General features: G+C 33.3%; 1 protein-coding gene across 1 annotated transcript in view; it reads left to right on the plus strand.

Annotated features, from left to right (window-relative positions):
* The first annotated feature begins 7,791 nt into the window (after window positions 1–7,791).
* CYLC1 (cylicin, basic protein of sperm head cytoskeleton 1) overlaps window positions 7,792–12,021 on the plus strand; it is a 29,316-nt gene continuing 25,086 nt past the window's right edge. The window contains exons 1-2 of the mRNA XM_012727054.1: window positions 7,792–7,828; window positions 11,673–11,726. Of these exons, the coding sequence (XP_012582508.1) occupies window positions 7,812–7,828; window positions 11,673–11,726 (71 nt within the window). The 5' untranslated portion in view covers window positions 7,792–7,811. The remainder of the gene's footprint in view (window positions 7,829–11,672; window positions 11,727–12,021) is intronic.

Genomic DNA, 12,021 nt, shown 5'->3' on the forward strand with positions numbered 1-12,021 from the left:
ATACCAATCAACAAATCAACTATATTCTCGAAGGCTGACTATTTGGCTCTGTTTCATCTTTGTTCTCTACTTCTACACAAATCCTCCCATTGTGCAGTCATATTTCTAGGGCTGTTTTGGCTTAGTGTTGCCTATTCTTTTGTTTTATGTCTTTATATTCCAGATACATGTTAAATTATTTGGTTTATTTTTACTTCTTCTTAATTATTTGATTAGCATAATCTCTTCAAGTCAATCCATGCTTTACAAATAGTATGACAGATTTCATCCTATTTTACAGCTGACTAGCATTCCATTGTGTATATATACAACATAATCTTAATACATACATTTTATAAATTAACCTATTTTCAACTGAGGTTTATTGAAATATCATAAGAGTGCATATACAACTTCAAATTAGTATTTTTATATTCTTCAGGTAGATATTGAAGAATGTAATTGCTGGATCATATATTGCATCTCTTTTTAATATTTCAAGGTACCTCTACATTATTTTCCATAGGAACTGTACCAGAATACATTCTCACCAGCAGTATACAAAGATTCTTTTTCTCTACATACTCCCTTATTTGCACATCTGATAAATGATGATGAGAATGTCAATGGCATTATACAAAGAACTGGAAAACAAACTGAAATTCATAAAAATTGCAAAGGGGGCCCTCCCTGGTGGTGCAGTGGGTTAAAGCACAGCACTAAGAAGCCACTTCATCATGAGTTCAATCCCCAACCGAGAGTTGATCCACATGGCGCAGCAGACCTCTCCTGACCTGTCCGCTGCTCCCCTCAGCAGTGTACTATGTCATTTGACCTGTTCTGCTCCCTGCTCTGTCTATGGTGAATCCTCTTACTGCCCTTGAACCTCTGGCCTGAATCTCAGTTCTGTATACATAAATAAATAAATCTTAAAAAAAAAATCACAAAGGACTCTGAAAAGCCATGGCAATCCTCATAAAAAAGAAAGGGAATTCCCACCACCAATTCACCCATGTGCCATCATCATAGTCCAATGCACTCTTCACAGCCCAGTTCTAATTTGATTCCCCTTTCCACCCCCATGAAATGTCTCCAGTTTACAGTTGTTCATTGTTTTCATTTTTACTTTATTAAATTTATTTATCTCTCTTTTTCTTTTCCCTTAAGTATGCTATGAATGAAATCATCCTGTATTAAGCCCATGGGGATTAAAACTGAGATGAAAAATGCACAAAATTAAGCATGATGTAAAAAATAAGAATATATATATATAAGAAAAAGGAAATAGAGATATCATACTTTCAGTATTCAAACTGTATTATAATGCTGTAATAATTAAAACAGTATTGTATGGAAACAATAGCAGATACACGACCAATGCAATAGAATTGAGAGCCCAAAATAAACCCTCACTTATATGGACAGTTAATCTATGACAAAATGGCCAAGAACAAATAATAGAATAAGGATAGCATCTTCAGTAAAGTGTGCTGACAAAGCTGAACAAGTAACTATCAAAGAATGAAACTAGGCAGCTATCTCAAAGCATATACAAATTAGCATAAAATGAATAAGAGAATTGGACGTTAGTACTGATACCATAAAATACATAGAAGAAAACATAGGTAAAATATTCCATGTGGTCACTGCTGTCTTGTGTGTTTTAGATACTGTACTGCCACCTGCAAACCCTGCCAATATGGTCTTGTGAGATTCCTGAGCATGCAGCCTGGGACCTTAAGCATATGTACCAACAAACACCTGCTGGACCTAATTACTTTATTACTGCAAGTGGGTGCTGTGCATACACTACAACAGTTCTATTTTGCTCTCAGTGTCTAAATTTACAGACAAACATGAATAGATAACAGCAAACAATGGTATTAGAACAATGGGAATCAACAGTTTTGCACAGAAAGCATTGTTAGATATTCATTGCAGTATGATTGGATTTGAGAAAAAATTGAAAAAGCAATCCCAAAGTTGTCAGAAAATCTTGTTATGAAGATGGTTGACTGATCAAGATGATATTAAGTAATCCTTCAGAACTAGATGAACTAATGAGTGATGAAGCGTATGAGAAATACGTACATATGGTCTTTGGAATGTATATGGATCTCCTTAAATAAATTAATATAATACCAACTTAATCTAGTGGGCTTGTCTTAAATTTGTGCATAGAAGTCTTAAAATAGCAATGTTTAGCAGTATTGGTAGGAAAACAAACTACTTGCAATAATGCTAGTGGAAGAAAAGACACTACTTTCTAATGACTACAATGAACACAAAATGCATCTTTCCATGACACCTAATTATTTTTAGACTAGTTTACATTAATAAGCAGAATTCTTGAAATAGTCTTGTTAAAATCTAGCTATTTAATTATTCAATTTAAGGATAGAATTGTTATCTTAAGACTTGTATAATATTGTACCTTGCTTTTATCGATCTTTGGATTTGTGTCAAATACTTAATGATCTTTTCCTTGGAAATAAGTGACAATGGAGAAAAGTCTTGTCATTTACAATATTAGAAAAAACAATCTTTAGTTTTACAATACACTGTATTTGCTAGTATTATTTTACTACAGTGAAGCAATAGCTATGCAAGGAAAAAGAAAAACTTTAATAATATAATATTCCACTTCATTAAACATAAAATAAAACAAAATCCCATGATATGAGTTTCATGTGTTTCTGGGGGGACTTGACTATAACAATAAGGGAAAAAAAAATTAGTGAACTTACATTGGGATTGCATCAAACTGATTCCGCACTACTAAAGAAATTTTCAGAAAACAAAAGACACCTGAGTTGAAGAAAATATTTCCATACTATGTCTGATAAACTCATTCAACTCAACAAAAACAAAAACAAATTACACAATAAAAAAAATGGGCACTCCTCCAGTCACACAAATGGCCTGCAAGAACATGAGAAACAAATGCTCATCATTCTTATCAGTGAAATGTAAATCAAACTCACAATGAGGTGCTACCTCACACCTGTAAGAATGGCCCATAGCAAAAACAATAGAAATGACAAATGTTGGTGAGGGTGTGTAGAAAAGGAAAATTTTGTACACTCTTGATGGGAATGTAGGCCTGTTCAGGCCTTAATGAAAACAGTGTGGAATTTTTTCAAGGTAGATCTATCCTAAGATCCTGCAATCCTACTCTTAACTATTTTCTGGAAAGATGAAAACAACAATGCTAAAGAATATAAGTACTCTGGCATTCCCTGGTGGCGTGTCAGGTTAAAGCACAGCACTGAGAAGCTAAAGCCACTTTCGTATGAGTTCGATTCCCGCCTGCCCCGGAGTGGCAGACCTCTCCTGACCCGCCCGCTGCTCCCTTCAGCAGTGTACTTCTTCTATCTGCCTGTTCTGCTCCCCACTCTGTCTCTGGTGAAGCCTCTCGCCACCCCTGAGCCTCTGGCCTGTACCCCAGTTCTGTATGCACAAATAAATAAATATTAAAAAAAAAAAAGAATATAAGTACTCTTGTGTTCATTGCGCACTATTTGCAATGGCCAAATTATGGGAAAAACTAAGTTCCCAGCAACAAATGAATGAGTCAAGAAGATGTGATAGACAATACTGAAGCTATAGAAACAACCTCAGTGCCCAATGACAGATATGGGGATTAAGAAGATAAGGTATATGTACATAATGGAATATGATTCAGCTTTGGAAAATATGAATCCTTGATATTTGTAATAGCATAAATGGAACTAGAAGAGATTATGTTTAATAAAATAAGCCATAGGAAGACAAATCCTAGTTGACTTCACCCATGTATAAAATATAGAGAAGCAAAGAAAAAGAAGAGAAAAAACTAAACCCCAAATCCCTAGATACCTGAATTTAAAACTAAAGTTGACAGGTGGGAGTAATGTCGCAAGAGGGAACTGGACCAACTTGAATACGATGGAGGATTATTAGTGTTTGGGTGGTGGACGTGATTTTGCAACATAATCTGTAGAAGTGTGAATTTATACTCCCAAATTATATACAATGTTGTGAGCCATTGTTAACTGCATATAAATAATACAATGAAAGTAATGGTCATTTTATTTTTAGTAATAAGAATGTAAATGTTACAAATATATTTATTTGTATCTGCAATGGTTTTTTCATATATTTTTATTATTACTTGCTTGCTTCTCAATAAAGACATATTTTCTAGGAATTTTTGAATGTAAAACTTTATAACATTATCCATAATACCACTTTTTTTCATCTTTATGTTTTCTATTTATAGTAAATATATTTGATTTATTTTGTGTTTTTTGAAAAAATTATTGAGTTAAGGTTGGTTTCCATCTTTTTTTCCATTATGGGTGCGTAGAAACACCACACTTCTGGCATTGTTACCATTTTGTTCCCATTACCAAAGAACCCATAATCCACCACCATAGACCAATGTTTCCCCCTTTTGTTCTCATAGCTCTGAATCTTCCTCAACCCTCCCTCTCGAGTTGCCTCCATTAGATAGTCAAACTTCAAAGATTAGGTTTTAATTTGGCTTTATCTGACCCTTTGTTCATTGCAGCACTGTTAATAATAGCCTAAATGTCCAAAAAATAAATGAATGAATGAAGAAGATGTGATACACAGATATAATGGAAAAAGAGAAACTGAAAAAAGTTAAGCCTTACTATTTTTGGCAACAAGGATGGAACTGAAAGGTATAATACTAAGCAAAATCAATCAGAAGGAGAAAGACAAATAACAGAGAGTGTCACTTATATGTGGAATATCAAAACATGTATTTGTTATATATATAATAAATATCAAGCTGATATTTACATATAATAAATATCAAGCAATTGTATGTTCACCTATAGTTATTTGTTCATGCAAGTTCTAGGAATAGAATGATAAACAAAACAATCATGATTAATGCCCTCATGAAGCTTTAACTTAACTTTTTTTTAATTGCCTAAACTTGGATATTTAGAGTGTTAACAAATTATAATATTTTGTGTAAAACTATAAAGAGCATTATGTGTTGAACAGTAACTTAGCATGCATTCTTAAGCAGTGGAATAGTTGGTTCTGAGGATAGAGACCCTTTAAATGCTCTTTTATCATAAATTATATGCTTTTGAATATATGATTGCAGTTTACTTTTTACTTAAATATTGAATGGCTTTAAATTATTTTCTTTTAGAAGGCAATACTATTTGACAGGTTTGTGAACTGATTTTGTTCAATAGAGAGTTTCTAAGACATATTAATCATTTAACACTACTAAGTAAAAAGTAACTTGTCTTGAAATATATTTCCTCCCATTTTCTAAAATAAGGTTCATAGTACATAAGAAAGATAAGCATTTAAAATAAAGGAAAAATCAATGCATTATGAATAACTAATAAATTGATTTATTAAGTTTACTTCTCACTATCTAGAATAAAATATGTTTACTTCTTACTATCTAGAATACATAAAAGACATTTGTCACTTAAAGATATCTCTTCCTAAATATATATATATGTACCCTCAAACCTAAAAAAAAAGATATCCCTTCTTGCCACGTGAGTTTCTATTTCATTAATGAAAAGTTCACACCTGAGAGAATGGCACATATTAAAAAAAAAAAACTAGCAACAAAAATGTTGGCAAGGATGTAGAGAAAAGGAACTCTCCTACACTGCCGGTGGGAATGCACTATGGAAACAGCCACTATGGAAAGAGGTTTGGAGGTTTCTCAACTGCTGGAAATGGAACTTCCACATGACCCAGCAATCCCACTCCTAGGTATCTACACAAAGGACACAAAAACATTAATTCAAAAGAGCACTTGCACCCCTATTTTTATTGCTGCACTATTTACAATTGGGAAGATGTGGAATCAACCCAAATGCCCATTAATAGATGACTGGATCAAGAATATTTGGGACATATACAGTATGGAATGTTACTCAGCAATCAAAACACATAAACTCATGCTATTTGCAACAACATGGATGGAGGTGGAAAGGATCATGCTTAGTGAAATAAGCCAGAAAGAAAAAGAAAAATATCAGATGGTTTCATTCATAGCAGGAGTGTAAGGGATCAGGAAATAACAGCAGTTGTAATAAAGTAAAAATGAAAATCAACAAGCAACTATAAACCAGAGTCACTCTATGGGGGAGAAGAGGGGAACAGGATCAAAACTGGGGCAGGAAGAGCACACAGGACTGTGTGATGGCACATGGGGGAATTAGTGGTGGGAAGTCCATGGGGATTACAGCCAAGATGAAAAGAAAAAAATGTGTGTGTCTACACACACACATACATACACACACACATATTATATATATAATAAAAATTAGGAAAAAACATGAATTTACGTATTTTTATGCTCTCAGTGACCAGTCTTGAGTCATGGGCAGTCTGGTTACTCTCATTAGGCTTGAGTTTCCTGATTTGTAAAATGGAAGAATAAAGTCCAGTTCATGAAGGATTATGATTGTTAAATTAGGTAACACAGATACAAAATAGTGATTTCCTAACTTGCTTGATTTTGTGTTTCTTTTATTTGCCCTTTTACAGTAATATAAGATGAATTAATATATCTATAAATTAAGAAGTACCAAAAAGAAAATCATTTATTAATATATCTTCTATTTTTGTTGTAAAAAAAAAGTTCACACTTGCAAATCCTCACAAGTAGCATTTGATAATTTGTTCTGATACAACTCACTATTTACAACAGTTTTTTTCATGTTGAGGGTAACCATTTTCTGACATATCAGTACTATTTTAATGATTACATTTACATAAACTATGTATCTAAGAATAACTTATATTCAAGTTGCTTTGGGAAATAAATCATTGTGAATATATAAACAGATTTTAGAGGAAAAAGCCTGAAAGTGAAGAAAGGGTATACAAAGCCAATTGTTTCTTATCAAGAAATGTTTTATTAGCATATTTCCCTTTACAGTTATATAGCTATTACACACTCTCACACACACACTTATCTGTATGCATACATGCAGAGTAAAAATTGGTGTTAAAATCTGTGATATAGGCCCTCCCTCGTGGCGCAGCGGGTTAAAGTACAGCACCAAGAAGCGAAAGCCACTTCAGCAAGAGATCCATCTCGCCCTGGAGGTGACCACATGGCGTGGCAGACCTCTGCGGGCCTGCACGCTGCTCCCCTCAGCAGTGTACTTCGTTGATCTGTCTGTTCTGCTCCCCACTCGGTCTCTGGTGAATCCTCTCACAGCCCTCGCACCTCTGGCCTGTAGCCCAGTTCTGTATGCATAAATAAATAAATCTTTTTTTTAAAAATCTGTGATATAAAATAAGTAGATGTTTATGCAGAAAGAAAAAGAAAAATACCAGATGGCTTCATTCATAGCAGGAACATAAAGGAGGGTGGATGAATAGTAATAACGAACAACTATATATCAGAGACATTTTATGGGGGTGGAGTGGGGAATAGGACCAAAAATGGGTGAGGGGGCAGTGCACTGGACTTTGGTGATGACACGCGGGTCATTTGGTGATGGGAATCCATGGGGATTACAACCGAGATGGAAAAAGGCGCAAAATGATGTGAAAATAAATTAGTATATTATTAATAAAAAATAAATAGATGTTTATTAAACAAGATACATTCAATAAAGATTACTGATTCAGTTAAAGTTATAATAATGTTGTATATGAACACAGTTAAAATTTTAGAAGAATTCAGAGACATTTTTCTGTATATAATGTATTACTCTGCCTTTCCCCTTTAATTTCTTGTTGTTCATAGGCTCTTTGTGATGTCATCACTCAGCACTACCAGAACGGGCTTATAATGCTGAAGTCCTGGCAACATATAGGCAGGGGAAATGTCTCTTCCAAGGATGTGAGTTTTTTTAACTACATTTTTAGAGTTTTTAATGACTAACAAGCTCAATTTAGCAACATGTTTATATATTATGTAAATAATGTTTCTTTCGTGGTAATTTTATTTATAGATTAAATTTGTAATTTAAACAGATATATGAAGTTCCCTTCAATACCATGGGTGTTTTGCTTTGAGATTTAGTGCTTTGAGGCTCTTTCATATAATAACTCTATGATCCAGACCATTTTATCTCTTTGAGTGTCTGTTATAAACACATGTTATTTTAAGAAGGTAAATAATGTATGTGAAGTCACTTTAAATGTAAAGCAATATACAACATAGTCAGATTTTTTAATACTACCTTGATATACTTAATCTTATGTAAAAGGAAAATTAGTCTATTCCATTATTCTCTGAAAAGGAAAACTTATTGTTGTTTCCAAAATTAAAAATGAGGTGTGGTGGTTTTTTTTTTTTTTTAAGTATCATTAAATAAACGATAACATTTTCTTCATGTGAAATTAAACATCAGTATTTCTAGTATTTCTGTAGAATTTAATAACTATTCTTTACTATTCTTTTGTCTTTATTTTAAAAGCCAATCTGTTAAATATATTGCTGAAAGTAAATTTTTTTAACTGATGATATATATAGGTCACACTTAATTTACTTGGAGTTTCCTAATAACCCTGAACATTAAGTCAAACCATAAGAGATTGTCCTATGAGATTAATTGATATTAACCTATAAAATTGGAGATCTCATATAGAAAAATCAGTAAAGAAGATACAATTACCAAATGATTTCAGTATTGTGTTGAATATATAGAGAAAAAGGAATAGCTAAAATTAATCCAAAATGAGCCCTTGAAATCTGGTCACAGAATTGAGGCTCCCAGAAGGCAGAATTGGGATGAGGAGTCAAGGCTATAGTATAGGGGAAGTCTTTTTCTATGGTAGATTAATTAGTGATTTGCTGTTGGGCATGTTGGAGAGGTGTGATCCTATATTCTCGTGTTGTAAACAATGTTACCTGAATAAAAAGGCATTTTTTTTTAAAAAGTAAAATTAGGTAGCATGAAAATAGAGGATATGAACAAATAATTTATAAAGGAAGAGATGTGAATGTTAAGTTTATGAAAACTTATACAACCTCAATAATGAAGATTTAGAAAATCTTTGACTCATAATTTCAAGTTCTAAAAAACTGGAGAATTTTCCATTTGAAACAATATTACTGTAATATTTGATTTTTTCAATAAGTTATAAACTACTTTAAAATCAGAAAATTAAATATGTTGGGAAGAAAAAGAATGACTTGATCTAGAAATTAAAATTTAGCTTCCTATTGCTTTTATAAAGATATGTCTAGTCTATAGCAACCAATATTTTATATTCCCTCTTACCTCATAAAGAACTCAGGATTATGTCACCATTGGGCATTATCTCTCTGAAACACACTGTCATCAGTAAAACCCTGTATATCCTACTCTGTCTCCTATTAAAATAATACATCTATTTTCTTGCCATACATGAAATCTTGCTTTTCTCTCAAATATACTGTCTAAGTCTGAGACAGTATAAGTCTCAGTGGGGACATTATGAGCCTTCCGGTGGGGACTATTTCCTTTCCCATATCCCCTCCAATCACTGAACTCGGGGAGATACTCTGTGGTATTTCCAAACCATTGTCCTTCTGTAACCCCCAGAAATAGCTCCAAATCACATGACATCAAACTATATCACCAACCACTGTTCTTTGTTATACTATATACAAACTCCCAAGTCACACTATGATTTTTTTTTAAAGATTTATTTATTTGTACATACAGAACTGGGGTACAGGCCAGAGGCTCAGGGGCGGTGAGAGGCTTCACCAGAGACAGAGCGGGGAGCAGAACAGGCAGATCGACGAAGTACACTGCTGAGGGGAGCAGCGGGCGGGTCAGGAGAGGTCTGCCTCGCCATGTGGTCTCCTCCGGGCCAGGCGGGATTTGAACTCATGCGGAAGTGGCTTTAGCTTCTCAGTGCAGTGCTTTAACCCGCTGCGCCACCAGGGAGGGCCCACACTATGATTTTGTCTGATTCACTGTCATTCCCTTCAACAGTACTCTTGTCTTATTTTCTAGTGGTTTTGCCACATAGATAACTATTTTCATAACTGAATATCTCAAATCTTCAATTATCTCATTTTACATCTTATATCTGTACCTGATTCTAAAATATATATAGCCCCCCCAAATTCAGTTTCAAATATTTCAACCTTCAACCACTCTCTCCAGTGCTTTTAATAACTCCACTCCAGCAATTTTTCTATCCTTTATACCTACTATTGTTTTTACTGCCTTTGAGCTGCCATTCATCAACTCCCTGCCCATGACTTTAGTTATATTCTTACTCTTTATAGATACTTAATTATCTAATATTCTTACAGGCTTATGGTGAATCGGCATAAACATTTCACTATATATACCTTCCATTTTGTTTCCTCATTCCCCTTTGACTTTAAGTTAATAATACATTTGTTGATTTAAAAAAAAAACATTTTGAGTTAATGGTTTGCATTGCTGTTTACACTATACAGGTGTAGGATCTCCCATTCAAGTGCTGTTGCCATAGTTCATCCACCACAAAAGAACCCATAGTTCACCATCCTACAACTTTATGTTCCTTCCCCTCTTTGTTCTCAAATCTCCCATTCTCCCACACTTTTCCCCTCTGGTTGCCCCTAATCCACAGTCAGCATTCAAGGGTTGGCTCATTAGATTGGTTTTATCTGACCACTTGTTTTCTTTTTCTTTATTCCATATATAAATGACACCATCTAATGTTTGTGTTTTTTTTTCACTGATCATACTTAGCACAGTTCCCTCTATTTTCGTCCATATTATCAAGAATAGCAAGTTTATCTCTCTTTACAGCTGACTAGAATTCCATTGTGTATGTTCGTGTGTGTGTGTGTGTACATGTGTATGCATACATCACACTTTCTTGATCCACTCATGCATTTTGGATATTTAGGCTCTATCCATATCTTGGCTATTATCAACAGTGCTACTGTGAACATGGGAATGCAGATTTCCTTTTAAATTTTACTTTTTTTAACACTTTTTGGGTAGGTATCTTGGAATGGAATTACTGGGTTATATAGCAGATCTATTTGTAATCTTTTGAGAAACCTGCATACTGTTATCCATTACTCAACACTGGGAACTTTGTAAGCTGAATGTTGTTGAGGAAAAAGTATGTAAACACAATAACAGGGTTTAATTTAAATGTATAATAACAATAAACTGTAATTGAACCATTAATGTCAGGCAATGGTATTAAACTTACCTGTTCAAGGCTATTCTCTATTAAAGATGGACATTTACTTATGTCTTCTTTTCTTAATTCTACAATGCCATCTATTCATCCCACCTTCAGCTAATAGAGACAAGTAGGGAGAAAATTTGCCATCATCAACTATATATATATATTAGTTTACATGCAGTTTTATAACACTATTATTTATTGAGGCATAATTGACTTTATCAAATACTCTTTCCTTTCTGTGCCTTGATTGTTAAAGTTTATCATGGATTGGTGACTTTATCAAATACTTTTTCTTCAAAAAGATGTAATCATGTAATACCCCTCCTTTTTTCTAAAGGGTTGGTGTGATGAATTTCAAATTTTAAACCAACATGAAAAAAGTCCATTTGGTTGTGTTATTCTTTCTGTGTAGGAATTTGATAAAATTTATAACTATTTTGACATTAGTGTTAATTTGCTTCTAATAATTTGGGCAGGTTTTGATATCTTATTGAATTTTTTTTCTCTTCTTTGAAAGAATATGTGAATAATTGTTATTATTATATTAGGTGTTTAGAAGACTTGATCATTGAAGACATCCAGACCTGGAATTCTCTATGTCGGTAAGTTTTAATTATTTAGTTAGTATCAAAAATGTATATTACATAATTTAGATTTTCTAAGTCCCATATTTCATCTTTCATGTTCTTTTTTAATGTTTCACCATTTAATCCAGATTTTCAAATTCATTTATAAAAATATTTTCTCATTGTTTTCTATTATTTTTGTTATTATTTCTTTGTACATATACTGATTTCAATTTGCCATTAAATCTTTTACATCTTGAGATAGACACCAACATCAGTTATTTTTCATGCTCTCTTCTAATTCAGGACTTTAAGACCACAAATTTTTTTT

The sequence above is a fragment of the Condylura cristata genome, unplaced genomic scaffold, assembly GCF_000260355.1.
Source record: "Condylura cristata isolate star-nosed mole 26May11 unplaced genomic scaffold, ConCri1.0 scaffold00019, whole genome shotgun sequence".
NCBI classification, from domain to species: Eukaryota; Metazoa; Chordata; class Mammalia; order Eulipotyphla; family Talpidae; genus Condylura; species Condylura cristata.